Raw genomic sequence first — 17981 nt, 5'->3', positions numbered from 1 at the left:
TGGTCTACACCGAGGGTATATATACTGGTGTCGAGCACATACTCCAAGCCATCGGGTCCGGATAAGAGAGTCACTCCTCTCTCGCGTCTCCAAAATTCCCTACAAGCCCATGATTTCACACAATTCAGCGACTATGACGACCGCTCCTGCGCCTACTCCTCGCGACGTCTCCACGACTCTCAACTACCACTTCGCTCTCGACGATGAGCCACCGTACCAGTATGCCCTCCAGGAGCCTCCCCCAGGCACGAAGAGGACGAACGTCACCTTCGAGACCCACCCCGTGGTCGTGCATGATGCGCGTGGGCGCGAAGACGAATTGACCCTCGACACGACGGGGTTTCAATTCTTGGTGTCGCCCAGCACCGAGAAGGCGTTTGACAACGACGAGCGCATCAAGTTTCAGTACTACCCCGAAGTCGAGGCGCTCCTGAAGAAGGTCACAGGCGCGAAACGCGTCTTCATTTTCAACCATATCGTCAGGTATGCCACTCCCCTCGTTCCGCGTGACGAACCTAGATTAATTCGCCAGTGTAGACGCAGCATTGATAAGGAGATGGGGATGACAGAGAGGAATCGCGGCCCTGTGGTAGGCCTTTCACGACGGCTCATCATTGAGCGCATGCACTCACCTCCGTTCAGGAGGGCGTGCATGTCGACCAGGCATACGACGCAACCGTAAAGCGCGTGCACGAGCACCTCCCCGAAGAAGCCGACCGCCTCCTGCAGTCACGCGTGCGCCTCATCAACGTCTGGCGGCCGATCGCGAACCCCGTCGCGCACAAGCCGCTAGGAGTCTCGGACTGGCGCTTCCTCGACGAGCGCGACCTCGTCCCTGTGCGCCTCATCATGCGGCACCGCGAGGGGCGCACGTTTAGCGTGCGGTATAGTCCGAATCACCGCTGGTACTACCTCTCGAGCCAAACCCCGGACGAGGTGACGCTGATCAAGTGCTACGACTCGGAGGTGGATGGGAGGGCGCGGTTGAGTCCACATTCGGCGTTCTTGGATCCGACTTCGCCGAAGGACGCACCGCACCGGCAGTCCATCGAGGTTCGCGCTCTGGTTTTCGATGCGGATTAGCTAGATACCCCTCTATTTTGAGTATTCCGGTTTCTTATGTGGTGGCATATCTGAGAGTTGTATGCATTATTAGTTTGGAGCTTGTATGTATATGCTAGTACTATACACGCGCAACAAGATGGTGTCATATGTGGGAAGTCTCTTACCAGAACGGGATTGAATGTCATGACGTCACACATACGAGCAGCGTCGCGTCCTTTGCGCTGGCGGAAGAGTTGACTAGCTTGATCACCAACCACCACCATCCTCTTCCTCTCTATCATGTACCCGCACTGAACACGTTTATATATTGAAATTTCCAGGATCCTTGAAGGCATCTAGGTATAGGACGTTCTCTATACACAACAACGCTACGCACATCAACTGCCAGTATGCGCATATAGTCACTACGTTTGCCGAATTTATCCACGGTGAGTCGCACTTTGGTGATGGAGTGTTCAATGCTAGAACGACATGCATTAGGAGAACCAAAATGTCCACTATCATAGCGACTACAGTACGTTAATCCGCTCGTATGCGTATGCGAAGTCCGTAACCTTCATGACCAAGATGCTCGAAAGCGAAAGAGCGAATGGGACTAGGCACACTGCCCTGTAGCCCGTGTCCATGGGGGTGCAAAACGTGGATGAAGCACGCACGCATAAAGATAGCAACACCGACAACAGCAACAGTCCACCCCCTACGCGCCCGGTTGGCATCCCGTAGCAGGAATCGCAGCGTTGACCGCGTCCCAAGCGTCGGGGTACGCGCACCCTGGGATCGGAGTTTGCGCTGGCGTGGTGTCTTGCGGGTTCGTCCACCCGTTGCCGACAGCAGCTGTGACGGTGACCCCTGGCGTACTGAATGTCGGCGGGGGAAGCGTCGGGATCGTGCCCGTGGGCGTGTACTGGGGGAGACGCGCCATGTCTGCCGCGTCGACGTTCATGAGCTGTGGCGGCCACGCGAGGTCTGCAGTCGCTCCGGGAGCAATCACTCCCGCGCCCGCGCCACCCGTCTGCCACGACTGGAACTCGCCGTTGAAGGGCTGCATCTGGACGCCGAGGTGCTCGCACTTGCCCGAAGCGGTACGGGGGTCTGTCGGCATCCAGCCATTCTGGAGCCCGAGCTGGTACGACCAGAGCGGCGCGCGCACGCTGTTCGTCGTCGACGAGGGGCCGATCTTCCAGGTCCAGAAGAACCAGTCGCCGAGCGCGTCCATGCTCGCGAGCGCGAAGTTGAGCAGGCCCTGCTTGGTCTCGTCCGACCATCCGGAAGCGTCCTCCCAGTAGGGGCATCCGGGGCCGTACGCAGCGGCGTTTGGGCCGTCATCGTTGACGCCGTTGATGTATAGGCCACAGTCGTTGATCGCGTTGCTGAACTCGCCGGCGAACGTCACTCCAAAGGCGGTACGGCTAAGGCAACACGGCAAGATCAGTACAGTCTACTACCTCCTGGGTAAGTGAAAACCATACCTGGTGTTCATCATTCCCGCCCACGAATTACAGGCATCAAGCGGCCACTGGCCACCCAATTCTTGGCCGTCTCCGCCATCCGCGGTGACGTTGACGGGTTCCCTGTTGGCCTTGCCGTTGAACGCGAAATACGGGTGGGTGTCTTTACCATGCGGAGATTAGAACAAAACTCAAAAGATAATGGCGTTAAACGTACCAAGGGCGACACGGTCGGCTCCTGGAAGGAAGTTCGCCCAACCGCCAGGCCCGGAGAATCCGTCGTGGATGGCAAGCATGGGACCATTCCCCGCGCCTGTCCCGGTCGCCGCACGGATGGTCTGGTACTCTTTCAAGTAGCTGTCTGGACGTCAGCACTTGCATAGGCACGAGACGATTCTCGCGGACTTACAAGGACTCAACCACAGGACGCGAAATCTTGGCCATGAACGGCTCGTTGATGGCGCTGAAGATCGGGATGAGGTCCTTCCATTCGGGCTGAGAGATGAACTCGGCGATGATACGCTGGTAGTCGAGGGAGCGCTCTCCGTTCGCGAGGCCCATCGGGCCGTTCATCCAGTTGATCGAGCCGTCCTTGCCCGAGTGGTTGAAACCGTTCTGCGACCCAGGGATCGTGTGGAGGTCCAGGTTGACACGGAGGCCATACTTGCGCGCCCAGCCCAGCAGCCGGAGCACGTACTTCCAGCAGACGCGCGCCAGGAACGGCTCAGCGACCTTTTGGCCGTTGCCGTCTACGCCGACATCGTTCCACGCCTCGATCGCCCAGAACGGGATCTGAAGGCGGATCCAGTTCAGGCCTGCGCCTGCGATTTCGGCAATGTCCTGCTCGGTGATGAACGTGTTGTAGTGGTCCTCAAGCGCGCTTTGCAGCTGGCCCTTCTGCGCGAGGATCGTGCTCAGCGTCCACTCGTCGACCGCGCCGGGGTTCGCTTCGAACAGCGAGGGGATGATGAACGGTTCTGGGACGAAGAGGCCGCCGATGTTCACGCCGAAGATGCGGTCCTTGCCCCACGTCCAGGTCGTGTTGAGTGGCGGCGTCCAGGAGTTCGCTTGGGCCGAGTTGTCGAAAGGGTTCTCTGGGTTGTTCACCCCTGGAAGAAACAGTCAGCTTCTGAGCGTCTACTCGAGCCGATTTTGACTTTCTGGGGATGCGTGCCGCTAGCGTTTACCGACGCCGCACGCTTACCGCGTCTTCGCCGCGGGGAGAAGGGGACGCAAGAAATCGATACTCACAGAAACCGCCAAACTGGTTCTTGTAGGTGAATGTGGTACCGTCCTCCATCGTGACCGTGCTGCCGTCTCCGCCAGTCGTAACCGCGGTCTGGACGGGCTTCGGGGCAGCTGTACTTGACCCGCCGGCGGTGCTCCCCGACCCATTACCATTTGACGCCGCGCCAGAAGACGCGCCGCTCGAAACGGCGTTGTGTTGCTTCGGCTTGATGACTGTGAAGTAGACGGGGATCACGACCGCGACGACCACGATCGCGAGGGCCAACAAGGACAAGAGCCAAAACCAGGCGCGCTTGTAGAAAGGCGGGCGTGCGGCGTAGTCGGCCGAATCGGCTCCGCTATAGCTTTCTTTCGAGGGATGTTCGCCCTCGGGCAGGACGGCGTCGGTAGAGCCAGAGTGGGGTAGCATGAGGGCATCGTCGCGCGGGGTGGACGCGAGCGAGCGGTCGGGTATAGGGCCCGAGAGGGGCCGAGGAGGACCTAGGAATGGGGAACCCTGGGCGGAGAGGTGATCGGACCCTGCCTGGTCGAAGGGGTTATACTGCGACGACCTGGACATGGCGGACGCGGGGATGGTGGTGAATGCCCCGAGCGTGGATTGCGCGTGAAGAGGGTATGGGGGCAGGTCCTGTACGGTGCACCTGCTGGGTTATATGAGCCCGCCGCGAGAGCGGGAGCTGGGAAGCTGGGCGGGCCCGGAGGGGGGGCGAGGGACGCTGGGATGGCGGGGAAAGGAGAAGGTGCGCACGGCAGGCCCATCCGCGCGAGAGCGCGACCATATACTCGCGCGGGGAAATGGACAAGTCGATTCTGGCCTAAACGCGTCCGGCTCACATGTCGGTCTTCCTCGCGGTGGCAGCTGTGCGGCCATCTGCCCTCCTATTTTGCCCGCCACATGACCCCGCCCGAGTTGTACCGTCTTCGCGCAACCCCGTCGTCCTGCTGGCCTTGCCGAACCGATCTGCGTGCGCCGGTGACGACGCCGCGCTCCTGGAAGGGTTTCTTTCGCTCTTTGCGCGTCGGGCGGGCTGCGAGTCCATGGAACGGAGAGCGTTCAAGTTGGCGCGCGCGGCCACCGTCCGTGCATTACTGGCGCCCCGGCTCGGGCTTGGCCTACTCTCACGTCGGCATCAGAAGCCGGAGCGAGGCATGGCTGTAAATGGTAAGCATGGTCTCGTTCGTCGGTGTTTCTCGAGTTCATCTGCCTCCGCTGAGTTTATCGATGAAAGCGCAGATCCATCCAGCCTCGTGGCCTGGACGTGTGGCGAACTTCTCGCTCAGCTGCAGGCTACAGGTGGACATCTCGGAGCGCGCGTATCGTCGAATAGTATCGTTTGCGTCGTACTTGACGCACTCAATCCATTTTCTGTGAGTTATGGAGGCCAATTCGAACTGACCCTCTGCCACATTTTACCTCACCAGGGCAGGTGGAGTCCAGGCACCGAGGGCGCATCAAAGGCGATCGTGGGGAGGCGCCCGTCGATCACCGCGAAACGGCACGGCTACTGAACGCCATGGCCTAGATCGCGAGCTGTGCAAGCGCTCCGATTCTCTTGCATCCCGACCCCGGGCAAGCCAACGTCCGACGGAGTGAGGCGAATCTTGGATTCACGGCGGGAATCGCGGACGTCAATTCAATACTACCCAGCTACAGAAGCATCTCTGGGCAGCTGCAATCCCACTGGGAAACGAGAGAGAGCCTGAGTACATCTAATTATCACATTGAAAATCGCAGCCTGAGGTACCACGGCTTGACATCATAGCAACGTCGTCATATGCTACAACAGGACAGAAATGCTAGTACACATGTGGGAAAACATACCACATCTACTGGATGCATCCTGCCTATGAATCGCAACTAATCCGTCATGGAGTTCAAGCAAGCTCAAGCTACCCGCAGCTACCACCCCTCTTCCTCCTCTGCGTTCCCAAAACCCAGCTCTGCGAGCTCTCCCATAACCTGTCGGTTCCCACACTCGGAGCCATCGTCAGACCAAGAACCCCCCGGCATGGGACTGTCCCGTCCCACAGGTCCCAGCATGTATTCGTGCGGTTTTCGATCGCACGACCGGACGACCTCGGCATATTCCATCGACGGAATCGCGTCCACGACGCGTTCTGCGTACTTCTCCAAGTCCGTAGTCACGACATACTTCTCCAGGGGGCAGAAATATTCCCTCTGATACCCAGGTGGCGGTGTCCGCTCGTGGCCCCTACTAATGAGCCCGTAGTTCAGAGTGAGCTTCAGGGTGCGTAATGTCATGGCCCCCATCGTCTCAAGAATGTCTTCCTGCAGGCCGCGACGGTTGGGGGTGAGAATAATCCAACCAGGTTCAAAAGCACTCGACGCTGCACTCACCAGTAACCTTGTTAACTCGACATCCCCATCCGACGGTTGGAAGACCAGCTCAACGTCTAGAGCATGCAGGCACTGCGCAACTGGGGCTCGCAGCACACGCGACAACGGTCCATCAGGTCCAAAGACAACGCTACCAACCACGATCAACGCAAGAGAGGACGGCCGCACGTCATCCAGGATGTCTTGTAAACCTCCGGCTCCGAGCGCGTATCCATGGATCGTGTTATCCCCCTGTAACCGCAGCTCTGGTACGTGGCACACCAGCCCGAGCGCCCACACGTCCGCAGCGGTGCCCTCGACGACGCGCAGCCGCTGCCAGCTGCCGTGGTTCACCTGGTCGTCCCGGTTGGCCTCGCGCACGGCGCGTGCCTCGAGCCGCTCGAGCACGACAGAGGCCCCGGTGTCTTGCCAGGGCTGCGCGCGGGGCGCGGTGAGCGCGAGGAACTCGACGTTCGGGAACGCCTGCACATACGCGGCGGTAGCGGGCATGGCGCCGCCGCTCTTGTATGATGCGTGGATGCGGCGCACGCGCGGGTACACGACATCGTATCCGATGGCGTCCGGGCGTACGTCGAACCCTGAGCCCGAAAGCACCTCGAGTGTGTCTGCGGATCCGCCGAGGCGCACGATCGGGTTACGCGTCTCGGGGTCGTTCAAGGCGCCCCACTCTGCGCCGGGCGAATCGAACGCAAGCATGGCGGACACGAGCGTGTTTGGGAGGTAGTCCAGGAGCCGGTGCGCGCGTTCGTCGATGGAGGTCATCTTGATATGCTTGAGCGTAGGAAGCCAGGAGAACGCATCCCAAAGAGCAGATCTAGATGCTTGCTCGTCTCCTGTCCAAATTGGGCTACCGGAGCTGAGGACCTCCTCTGCGTCCACCAGGGCGAGCGAGTCGAGTCTGAGGTCGGCGTGGGCGACGATACTGGCGAGCACGCGCACAGCGTCATCGGAGAAGCCGCCCTTGGAGACCGTGAGACTGTGCAGATGCCGGAAGCGGCCGCTGGGTACGCTCGCGAACATGAAGGCCGAGAAGGAGAGGATGTCGACATCGGTGGCGAGTGCGGCCCCGTTGCGTAGGAGCAGTCGCGGGCCCTTCGAGTCGCGATATAGCGCGCGACAGGTCCGCATCAGCGCCGCGATCGTGCGGGGGCATGAGAGCTCCATGACCACCAGGAGCACGTCGAATGGTAGGGCTTGGTCTGCCATCGGAGGGTGGAAGTGGAGGCAGCGAGAGAGACTTGTGGGGCCACGGCGTAGTCGCTGGAACGCCTGTTGCACAAAGAACAAGGTAAGTAAGTCGTGCTTGTGGGGTTGAGAGGATCTGGTCTTCCCTTAAAGCTTGATGATATTCTTAGAGTTCCTTTTCGTATCCAGCGGCAAGTGCCAGAAGCAGAAGCAGGTCACATTGATCAGTCGGCGGCACTTTCCCATGCATATGCCACTGCCGCAGCACTGTCAAGATCGCAAAGGGCGGTGCAAAAGGAGACCCCTCACTCGTCAAAGTAGGACTCCTCCTACCCGCTTCGCTCTATGTTGGACTACCAAGCCTCATGTTATGACTTTAAATCCCTCCATCCCTTCGCCATCACTCGAATGACGTCCACTCGTTATATACGATATGGCCCGCTGGCTTTTCATTGACTTGCAGTTAATGACATCTTCAAGTGAACGGCGACGCTATACTTTTATGACAGCTCGGAAATGGCTTGGCGTGGACACATCAGAGAGGATCACAAGCATAGGCAAGCAGAATCGATGAGGAGGGGTTCATGAGCATCATGGTATGAACTTTGAAGGGAACGAAAGAAGCACCAGGAAAAGGTCTGCCCTCAGGCTGGATTGAACAACCGACCTCACCATTACGAGTGGCGCGCTCTACCACTGAGCTATAAGGGCTGTAGCCGATTGGGCGCCTAGTACTTTCGGATCGAGGCTGAAGGATTCTCTTACGGGCCGTCGCCCGGTGCCTGCTGCTTGATTTCAGCTCTTTCTTCGACGGTCAACTGGTCAACCGTCCTCGACCGTCTCCGCCTTTCTTGGTCGACATGCTATCGGACGATTCAGACGTCGAGGAGATCCATACCCTTACCGTCAACGAACACTTCGCGAAGGCTTTCGAATATCGGAAGGAGCGGGAAGAGCTAGCCAAGCGTGCGTGCTAAGTATTTAGGGTGGAATGTGATATTGACCGCGCTTGACATTCAGTCAAGGAAAAATATGGCTCGGACCTCGATGAGAATGACGAGGATGAAGAGGATTCCGAAGAGGCAGAGTCGGAAGACGAGGACGGCGAGGAGCTCACGCCCGCTGTGGACGCCGCCATCCTGCGCACACTTGCCCGCATAAAGCGGAAAGACCCCGCCATCTACCAGAATGGGAAGGACATCTTTGAGGGTGAGTTCTATCCCCTATATTGACAACGGGTGACCCTTTCTCACTAGTACTGGTGCTCAGAGGAGAAAGAGAAGACGGGAGACGTGCGGTTCTCGCGACGCAGCGCGAAGGACAAGGTACGTTCTCAAACTTGCCCTGCACGAATACTGCAAACCGTCCACAAGCACAATAAGTAACCATCCCGCACCAGTCCAAACCCTTGACCATGCGCCAACACGCCCTCGCGTCTGCTCTCGACGGCGGCGCGTCGCGCTCGGCTTCACCGGAGCCCCTCACGCACGTCGAGGAGCAGAAGGAACTCCGTTCAAAAACCATCGCCGCGTTCCACACTGCAGTCGATGCGAAAGACGAGTCCGAGGAGGAAGAGGATGACTTCTTGGTGCCGCGAGAAAAGACGAAGGATGAGATCGAGCGGGAGGAGGAGGAATACCGCGCATTCCTCGAGCGCGAGGTCGGGGAAGACCTGTCAGAACTCGTTACGGTAGAAACAGACGCGGCGGGGGTATGGGATGGAACCGGCGCGGACTCAGACGGCGACCGCTCTCAAAAGAAGAGTAAGAAGGGGAAGAAAAAGGACAAGAAGCCCTTAAACGGCAAGCAAGATGAGGACCAGGAGTTCCTCTTGAAGTATGTATCTACCTTCCCTGCAATATGCTCTTCGTACTGACTATCCCCAGCTACATCCTCAACCGCGGGTGGATAGACAAGTCCGCGCGTCGCATGCCCACCTACAAAGAAATTACCGGCTCGAAAAAGGGCAAGGGCAGGTCCGATGCGGACTCAGATTCAGAGGGGTCTGATGACAACGATGAAGGGGAGGAGGTCAAACATCAGCCGTTGGATGAGGACGACTTCGACGAGGTTGCGGACCGCTTCGAGAGCTCGTACAACTTCCGGTTTGAGGAGCCGTACGTGTCTCATTCTCGACGCTTATCAGCGCCCGCGCTCACCCGCCGGTTTGCTATACAGTGGTGCCGCGCAAATCACGCGATACCCGCGTACTCTGCCTGAGCTCGTCCGACGGCAGGACACAGCGCGTAAAGAGGCGCGCGAGAAGAGGAAAGCGCGGAAGGAGGAGGAGCTGCTCAAGAAGAAGGAAGAGGTCAAGCGACTGAAGGCACTCAAGCTGAAAGAGCTACGCGCGAAACTTGAGCGCATCGGGCACGAGGGTGGCAAGGTCCTCGCCGAAACCGAAGGTACAATCTTTGACTATTATCTGGTTACATGTATGGCGTATATTAACATCTGTGTATAGCGCTACAAGAGTTGGATCTGGAGGGCGAGTGGGACCCGGCTAAGCACGACGAGCAGATGGCCAAGATCTACGCGGACGACGAGGTATACGATGACGAAGATGAGCTCGTGGATGAGAAGCCGCAGTGGGACGACGACATCGACATCGGCGAGATCATTGTTCCCGAAGACGACAATGACGGGGACGGTGCGTCGAAGAAGAAGAAGAAAAAAAAGAAAAAGAAGAAGGGCGAGGACGACATGGACGAGGGCGGCGTGGACATCGCCGACATGGACGCGGACGTGGAACGTGCCCCAGGGGACGAGGAGGAGTGGGATGGCACGGAGGAGATGCGCAAGAAGAAGCTGGACGAGTATATGGACGAGATCTACGGCCTCGACTTCAACGACGTGGTATGTTTGACACCTTCTGCCCTGCGCCATCTGCTCACCTTGTTATATCGCAGGTTGCTGGCATGCCTACGCGGTTCAAGTACGCGAAGGTCGAGTCGCAGACCTTCGGCCTCTCACCCGCGGAGATCCTCATGGCGACCGACGCTGAACTCAACACCTACATGGGTGTCAAGAAGATCGCGCCGTACCGGAAGGAGGGCAAGGGCCGCAACTGGGACTCCAAGCGTACCGCCCGCCTCCAGGAGCTCAAAGCGAAGCTCAAAGAGCGCGGTATCGGTGGGAGTGTCCAGGCCGGGGTGGTCGCGCAGGAGAAGAAGAAGCGCAAGGGGAAAAAGGAGCGTATGCGCGAGAAGGCCGTCGGTGGCGAGGAGGAAGAGGGGGATGTGCCGGAGCCGAGCGTGCGCAAGCGGAAGTCGGAGGAGAGGGACGAGCCAGAGGAGGGAGACGAAGGGTCTGCGAAGAAGCGACGACGACGGCACAAGAAGTCGACCGCTGCTGTGTCCGCGTAGTGCGTGTACTTCGTTGTAGCTCTCTTGCCGCTGTCTTGCTTTCTTCAATGTGGCTGTTGTACCGCTTTCGGCCTGCGCGTGCGTACATCACTCAGCGGTGCCGCAGCATGCGTGCTGTCGCATGCATGCACTCGGTTTTCCAGGTGCAGAACAACGTACGGGCAAAATACAACGACGCCCCATCAGCCTGCATGCAGGTGCCACTGCACGAGGCATCGCCCTCGGATAAGCGACCATCTCCTTTGTTCTCGTGGGGAAGTATATATACGTGCCCTGCACCACCCTACTCAGCAAGACCGTAGCCCTCCTCACAGCTAAGGAGACAACGGCATACCCCACTCCCAGTATTCAACCTCTGACCGCCTAACCGCTCTCATCTGACGGACAAACCTCTCAATACCAGGCTACCTGGGTGAACTGAGATAGGATCCCTGGCGCATATCCTGCACAGTCTGCCTGGGTAGCCTGGAACACGCCCCAAGTCGCCGGACTCAAGCTTCCGGTGCGTGCTTGACTTATCCCCTGCGATGCATTGTGCTTACCGTAGTGCCATAGACAGACTACCCGATCGCGCACACCTCCTGGTCCTACCCGCCGGCTCAGGTCCTTCCACGCCTCGGCTCAGGTCCTTCCACGCCTCGGCTCAGGTCCTTCCACCTCTGCTCATGGTGGAAGTTGCACGGCGGCGGAGATCTCGGACAGGCCAAACTCTCATTCGCACATCCTCTCTGGTCGGGAGGCCGCATCGGAGGCAAGAAAACTCTGGCAGGCAGACATTGTGGAGAACCCTACGACGCCCTGTAAGCAGCCCTCAGCGTAGCATCACGGCCACACCGCTCACACTAGTCCTCGCATCCAGGTGCTCCGTTCGATACAGATGGAGGTCTGCCATGAAGCCCCACATCGCCATCCAGTAAGCCTCTTCCTCGCTCTCGTGCATCGTCGTCATACTCAGCTCGCCACAGTACGGGATCCAAACGTCCTCAGACATCCCCCCAACGCCTTCATGCTGTACCGCATAGACATGAGCCAGAAACTCATGCAACAAGATGGTCGACAGGGGAGATTGCAGGTCGACTACTCGAAGGAGATCGGTCCTATGGGTGAGGACGAACGGGTGAAGGCGGACCACAATCCCACAAATGGAGCGGAGCGTGCTAATCAACCCGGGGCCAGTCAAGTCCAGTCTTCGACAGCGAGGGTATGCGACGGTGTTGGTATGTCCACGGTGCACATATTCTCGTCAGGACAGCTTGCTGACACCACACTCTTCTTGCAGGGATTTCTTCTGGAAGTTTGTTCCGGTGAATCTTGGGGCGTGCGTGTTGGTCCCTTGTGGACCAACACCTTCTCGGACCTATGCCCCCCTATGTAACTTGCCTTAAATTATGCAAACCCTTTACTCATGATCATGACTGTGTGCTTGTGTGCAAATCTGTGTAGCTTGAGCTCGTGCCGAACCTGTCCATCAAGCAACTGTGTCTGTATTCCCTTCATACATAGCTACATAAGATATAGTGCCCTCATTCCGTCAGCCCTGCCGCCCTATCGGCCCTCTTCCGAAGCGACCCCAGCGACCTCTACCGCGTCCGCACCACCCTCGCCCGACCGTACAGGCCCCGCCATCTGCTCAAAGCGCGCCCACTCCGCCTTCGGCATGCCGTAGCTCTCCGACAGCGCGGGGAAACTGCGCTCCCGCACTGCAGCCATGTACCCCTGCACGCCGCGCGTGGCCTCTGCGCCGACGTCCGCAAAGCGCCGCACGAACTTGGCCTTGTGCCCTCCGTTCCAGGTTCCGACCATGTCGTCCCATACGAGCACCTGCCCATCGGTTCCCGCGCCTGCGCCGATGCCGATGGTCGCCGCGCGCGTGAGGCGCTGTGAGATGTATGTGCCGAGTGTGTGCGGGATCGCCTCGAGGACCATCGCGAACGCGCCCGCGTCTTCAAGCGCTAGCGCGGTCTGCAGCACGTCAAGCGCGCCCTCTGCGGTCCGCCCCTGCGCCCTGAATCCCGACAGCATGACGTGCCGCTGCGGGAGGAGGCCAATGTGCCCCATTACGGGAATGCCGACGCTCGTGAGCCGCCGCACGGTCTCGATGATCTCAAGCCCGCCCTCCATCTTCACCGCTTCGGCGCCGCCCTCGCGCACGAGACGGACGGCGTTCTGGATAGCCTCCTCAGAGCTCGCGAGATATGTCCCGAAGGGCATGTCGGCGACCAGTAGCGGGGTGTGCGAGGCACGCGCGACCGCGCGCACGTGGTGCAGCATTTCGTCGAGGGTGAGGCGCGTGGTGTCATCGTAGCCGAGACAGACCTGCGCAAGCGAGTCGCCGACAAGAGTGACGTCGACGCCTTGCGTTTCGCAAACGCGCCCGGTGGGGAAGTCGTAGGCGGTGAGGACAGTGATCGGGGTGCGCGCAGAGCGCAATGCGTGCAGGTGTTGGAGCGTTACTTTCTTGCGCGGAGGAGCTGAAGAAGTGGAGTAAGTAAGCACATCTTTCTCTTGTCCTAGTCCTCCTGATGTCGGATGAGAGCAGCCTAAGTGTGTGCCCAAACCGCCAGATCGACAGACTGCGTTCGAAGCGTGTCGTAGCACTAAGGCGTCGGTCACAAACTACGCGCCAGACGCGCACGCATGACGCCGGAACGCTCTAATGAACGTTGTACCGGTGTTATGGCGCTTTAGAAATGAAAAGCTGTGCATTTGTTTGCGCATAGGGAAGCACCACGAAGATGTGCCGGAACGATGCCCGTCTCGCGACGGCACACGACAGGGCGTGGTGAGCCATGAAGCCTTCTAGGTTGGCCTGTGCAGATAACGAAGGAAGGCAGAACGGTTACTCACCTGAGCCGTATATCGCACGTTCTTCAGGGCGGTCGCTCATCCATCTTCGAGAGCACCCGCGACAGGGGTAGGCGTATGCCGCGAAGTCGACAAGCGCCGCCGGACGCTGTATCCGCTTAGCCGATCTCAGCATCGTCGTCGGATGTATGTTGTGGTGGTGGATGAAGAGGCGATGGTGCAGATGGGCTGTATAGGGAGGCTGTGTCGATTTTACATTGCGGGCGGGAAAACTGGGTTTCCGGGCGAAATTCAGGCGGACTAAGGGGTGCCATCCGGTGAGTCGTGAGTTCTGTCATCCTCAGCTGCCAGTCCTCGCCCCCTGGGGCGCCGATGGTGTTGCCCATGGTCCGATGGGCCACATTCGTTGTGAGTCAAGATCGAGTCCATCGCGGACGGACCTCAGTCTCGCCGCTTATGTGTGCTCCCGGGTGCCGGCTTGGGTGATATTCATGCCAGAATGGACGTTGTCGCGTGGTCGAGGATGATGCGACGATCTGCAGGTGCATAGGGCGTCCATGCGCAGCAGCATCGTACGAGATGACAGTCCAGAGCAAGGACAGTGGGAGCAGTCGCGGGTGCGGGTGGACGGACTGAGTTTGCATTCGACGTCGCGCTACGTCATCGCGACGCGTGGGCGCAGGCGCCTGTCTCGCACACGCCTCTCTCTCGCCGACCGCGTCTCTCTCGCTGCGATGCTCTCGATCTCGCGACCTGCTAATCGAGTCCTTCAGCCTTGCCCTCCGCGCCTTCCGTGGCGAATCCGTTCGACTCCCTCTCGCTGTGCCACGCTCACTCGCCGTTCGCGCACCGCCTGGCATGTGCAGCCGTTGGCCCATGGGTGCATATACCCGCTCGCACTTGCATTTCTCCATCGATCGGCACGTTCTGCACCGCTATCTCTCTCCCGTACGTCCACTCACTTGTATGCGCACATTTAGGGTCGCGATAGCTCGCACACATGCCGGGCATGCGCATCGCCCACTCCGCGTCACCTCTCGCCGTGAAGCGCGCGAGATTGGACGCGAGTAGACGCCCCAGACACCCACCGTACATCGTCCGCCCAGGGTCTTGTGCGCGACACCTCCTCACGAAACGCAGGGGATCAGCTCGCGAGCCCCGGAAGGAGCTCGCGTTGTAAAATCATCGTCGCCGTCGCAGTTCCTCGCCCGCTATCATCCCTGTACTGCGGCTACTTCTCGCCCTACTCCCCTCGCCCTCCTGTCGTCCTGCGCCCGATGGCGCCCCCGTACCTCGCATATTCTGGCAGCGCACGTCGCCACGCTGCTCCTGGTGTGTTCCCAGCTCACAACGACGCGATTTGCGCTGACTGTGTTCCATTTTCAGACATCCCTGGCCGAGATTGACCCGGTGTACACGCAGCTCGCCAGTCTGTGCCGTCTACAGACGACGGCGGCCCCTCCTGCACCTGCTCGACCTCGCCCTGCTGTCCACGAGCGTCTCGCGAGTGTTCGGGGAACACAGTCCAGTACCCTCGTCACCAGCGCCGACAGTTCCCGCTCTCCTACTCCGACATATCACTCTGCCGCTCCACAAACACAGCGAACATCACGCCTGCACTCCAGGACCATAACCCGTCAGTTTCGCGGCATTTGGAGCAGCTTTCAAAATTGACATTTTCGGCGATTTCATGTGAATTTAGACGAACATGCGCGCCCGGCCGCGCCGTCACCTCCCAGCCCTTCCCTCGACGTCCCCCATACCCCTCGATGCGGGACGCGTCGTTCCGGGACGGATCTGGGGCTGTACGGCCGCGTCGCGACGGCACCGAGGTGCGCACGGAACCCGCCGTTCGCCAGCCCCCCGGCTGCGACGTCTGCACCACGCAGCGCCGAGACCCCGCACTACGGCTGCGCGACGACAGAGGAACGCAGGCTGCACCCTCTGCCGGTGCGTGCGGCACGGCCTAGACGTGCGCTCGCGCGCCTCGCTCTTCTCCTGCGCGCAGGGCCCGCGCCGTGCCCGCCTCTGGTCCGCGCCATCGACGTCCCCACCACCTCGCTCTGCATGCGGATAGCCCTCTGCGTGCCTGGTTACGCTATATACGTGCTCGCGAATACTACACTACCAAGCCCATCCCTCCTGTCCATACGTGGACCCGCGCGGGCAGCACCTGGGAACGAATGGGTGAGCGCATCGTACCGCTAGCAACGGCGTCTCTGACATACCATCGCAGCGCTCTGGCGCTCTGGAAACGATATCCTAGACGACCGCGTGAGACACGGACATGGCGGTGTCTGTACGTACCATGCGCACAGCTCGCTGGCCGTCTTGATGCTGGATTCCAGCTACGCAGCGGGCGTCGGGCGTCGGGCGAGCGGTGCTGCCGGGAGGAGGTCAACCGCCGGTGAGGTGTGCGAGGCCGGCGAAGCTCACCTTCGTGCCGTCGACCAGGACGGCGATTCGCGCTGGCAACGGAGTGAGCGCCTCGGAGCTCGCGGCAGCAGTGTCGTACACACTTCATCGGTTCGGGAGGGCGCTCGCGGACACAACCGTGACCCCGCGTCGCGCATGGAACCATTCACGGCGCTGTGGACGGGACAGACGTCAGAGAGCGCTGGGGAACGGGGGTGAGTGCGGGTGCGTGCAGGGGGTTGCCATACGCTCACCTCTTGCTCCAGCCGCTGGAAATCGACCGTTGTGCTGCCGCGCACGACGCGTGGATGCCCATCGCAACGCTGCCTCTCGCCGAGTCGGGGTCGCGTGCGCTTCTGCCCGCTCGCGCTGCAAGGTGAGTGCATTGCACGGCGCCATGCGTGGATGCGGCGGGAATCTGACGTACCGTTCCAGCCGTCTCCCCCCACCGTCCTGGACTCTGGATGTCCCGCTCCGTGGCGACCGCGTGCGCCATCAACGGTGATGCATACGTACCTTACGCGCTGGGACTGGCGTGGTGTAGTGCGGCCTCAGTAGGCCACACGTAGGCTGATAAGAGATGCGTGAGCTGACGAACAATGACACGGTGTGGAGACTTTCACCTGTGCGCAGACGACCCGCGAGGAGAGACAAACACTGCAAGGGAGGTTAGCACCGCGGACCTGCGGCGGATGCATGATGCGCACCACACCACCAGGCGGGTGCCCAACGTGGAGCTCGGGCAGGGAAGAGGACGGGGAACAAGGGACGAGGGGCGGTGGAGTGCGTCCGGGAGGAAGAAGGTGAGTGGGCGTACGGCCGCGCGCGCACGGTATTTATCCCCAGGCTCACCTCGCGTCGCGGCGTAGCAGGGCCCGGGAGATCGATCTCGGCGCTCCGCTGCGGACATCTTGTGGGTGCCCCGCCCACCGCGGCCGCAGCACGCTACGGTCGGAGACGCGTGGATGCACACACCCTGACCGTTGCGCGCGGCTGGCTGGATACGCGGTTGCCCCGTCTGGCTTCCATCCTAGGACGGTCTGTGTCCTCGACTGGCGACACCAGCTGCCGGCACCCGGTGAGCACGGACGGCGGGACACCTGCGATGGCTCAGCACATTGGCAAGCACTTCGTACATCTCGCATGCGCACACGTAGGACCATGAAATGCAGGAGATTCTCCCTTGCCACCCTCCGAGTCAGACTGTCCGGCGCCGGGATCCTCTCCCGCTCGCTCGCGCGCTCCTCCGCACCTTCGCACACCCACCCGCGTCCCGATCGGGTGGTCCTGCCTTCACCCTCCGCCCTGCCCGCCCGCTCTCGTAACCCATCCCCCGGGAACACACGCCCGAGCCCCGCGGCGCGCGCGGCGCGCGTGCGCCACCACCAACCAGCGCACGCCACGATGCGTAGGCGGCGAGGACCGAGGTGCGTGCCCCCACAACGGACGATGATGGTTTCAATTTGCGGATGTGCGACGGGACATCGCGTACGGACGGGTGATGTGGGCGCCGCGGCCGGGGGCCGGGAGGGTCACCACCGCTTCGCCTGCTGTTCCCCGGGAGACGGACGTTTTTGACGGTACGGCGGTATGTACGTAGATCGCGATGCTCGATGCATGGCCCGTGGTGGGCTTCCGTTTCGAGTGTACTGAGTCCGCTGTGCAGCGTCGCGCCCGCGCCCGCGCCCGCCTGCGCGATGGGTGCACTTGCGCAGGCTTGGGTTTCGACGCCGTGTATCGGGGACAGCGGACGATCTGACGAGGACGGGGATGGGACACTGGGCCCATTCACTTGCAGGGCGGGCAACGTACTCGCACGCTCGGATCGCATTGCTTCGTAAGGTATGTCCGAGTCGGCAAGCTCCAATTGATATGTAGGTCGAGTCCACGGCTGTGCGCACGGGTCCATGGTCTGCAACGCAGGTACGGGTCTGCCTCGTGGTGAATGTCATCTCAAAAGACAGGTTATCTGGGGTCGATTCAGAAGGTAGGTGGTCCCGGGATACGTCTTGAACACGCTTCCCCGCCAACCCGTAAATATATTTCTCCTTGTCTGTACTGCGCCTGGGCGTGAGGCTTGCGGTGCACGAA

At 60.4% G+C, this 17981-nt stretch overlaps 7 protein-coding genes and 1 non-coding gene across 8 annotated transcripts; 4 read left to right on the top strand and 4 right to left on the bottom strand.

The window, feature by feature from the left end:
• Positions 1–133: 133 nt before the first annotated feature.
• TRAVEDRAFT_51674 (uncharacterized protein) lies at positions 134–1083 on the top strand (the record flags this gene model as incomplete). Its single annotated transcript, XM_008044520.1, has 3 exons — positions 134–483; positions 538–589; positions 643–1083. 3 exons carry the CDS (start codon positions 134–136, stop codon positions 1081–1083), a joined length of 843 nt encoding a protein of 280 aa, XP_008042711.1.
• Positions 1084–1363: 280 nt separating this feature from the next.
• On the bottom strand, positions 1364–4170 carry TRAVEDRAFT_173244 (glycoside hydrolase; the record flags this gene model as incomplete). Its single annotated transcript, XM_008044748.1, has 6 exons — positions 1364–2474; positions 2535–2676; positions 2731–2870; positions 2923–3622; positions 3765–3877; positions 3935–4170. The coding sequence occupies 6 exons, from the start codon at positions 4168–4170 to the stop codon at positions 1763–1765; spliced, it is 2043 nt and encodes a 680-aa protein (XP_008042939.1). The 3' UTR covers positions 1364–1762.
• Positions 4171–5459: 1289 nt separating this feature from the next.
• Positions 5460–7303, bottom strand: TRAVEDRAFT_31163 (uncharacterized protein). The gene is made up of 2 exons (XM_008044419.1): positions 6121–7303; positions 5460–6051 (listed from the first exon to the last, which is right to left on the bottom strand). Exons 1-2 carry the CDS (start codon positions 7282–7284, stop codon positions 5662–5664), a joined length of 1554 nt encoding a protein of 517 aa, XP_008042610.1. The 5' UTR covers positions 7285–7303; the 3' UTR covers positions 5460–5661.
• Positions 7304–7944: 641 nt separating this feature from the next.
• Positions 7945–8016, bottom strand: TRAVEDRAFT_t173. Its single transcript has one exon. It is a non-coding gene; the product is annotated as a tRNA-Thr (tRNA).
• Positions 8017–8125: 109 nt separating this feature from the next.
• Positions 8126–10670, top strand: TRAVEDRAFT_60526 (Krr1-domain-containing protein; the record flags this gene model as incomplete). The annotated part of the gene is made up of 8 exons (XM_008044747.1): positions 8126–8271; positions 8326–8514; positions 8575–8630; positions 8705–9141; positions 9192–9422; positions 9484–9710; positions 9770–10161; positions 10215–10670. The coding sequence occupies exons 1-8, from the start codon at positions 8166–8168 to the stop codon at positions 10668–10670; spliced, it is 2094 nt and encodes a 697-aa protein (XP_008042938.1). The 5' UTR covers positions 8126–8165.
• Positions 10671–11049: 379 nt separating this feature from the next.
• Positions 11050–12064, top strand: TRAVEDRAFT_31162 (uncharacterized protein). Its single transcript, XM_008044418.1, has 5 exons — positions 11050–11172; positions 11226–11470; positions 11530–11583; positions 11636–11887; positions 11950–12064. Exons 4-5 carry the CDS (start codon positions 11695–11697, stop codon positions 11976–11978), a joined length of 222 nt encoding a protein of 73 aa, XP_008042609.1. The 5' UTR covers positions 11050–11172; positions 11226–11470; positions 11530–11583; positions 11636–11694; the 3' UTR covers positions 11979–12064.
• Positions 12065–12189: 125 nt separating this feature from the next.
• On the bottom strand, positions 12190–13566 carry TRAVEDRAFT_153904 (ketopantoate hydroxymethyltransferase). The gene is made up of 2 exons (XM_008044746.1): positions 13536–13566; positions 12190–13168 (listed from the first exon to the last, which is right to left on the bottom strand). Exons 1-2 carry the CDS (start codon positions 13555–13557, stop codon positions 12216–12218), a joined length of 975 nt encoding a protein of 324 aa, XP_008042937.1. The 5' UTR covers positions 13558–13566; the 3' UTR covers positions 12190–12215.
• A 1678-nt stretch (positions 13567–15244) lies between these two features.
• On the top strand, positions 15245–17403 carry TRAVEDRAFT_74274 (uncharacterized protein; the record flags this gene model as incomplete). Its single annotated transcript, XM_008044745.1, has 5 exons — positions 15245–15425; positions 15484–15662; positions 16157–16266; positions 16326–16693; positions 16760–17403. Coding segments are annotated over exons 4-5 (750 nt in total), but the record flags the coding sequence as incomplete, so codon positions are not given.
• Positions 17404–17981: the final 578 nt, after the last annotated feature.

Source organism: Trametes versicolor (assembly GCF_000271585.1).
Source record: "Trametes versicolor FP-101664 SS1 unplaced genomic scaffold TRAVEscaffold_11, whole genome shotgun sequence".
NCBI lineage: Eukaryota > Fungi > Basidiomycota > Agaricomycetes > Polyporales > Polyporaceae > Trametes > Trametes versicolor.
Note: the sequence above shows the minus strand (reverse complement) of the source record. Positions and strands in the feature narration are given on the sequence as shown.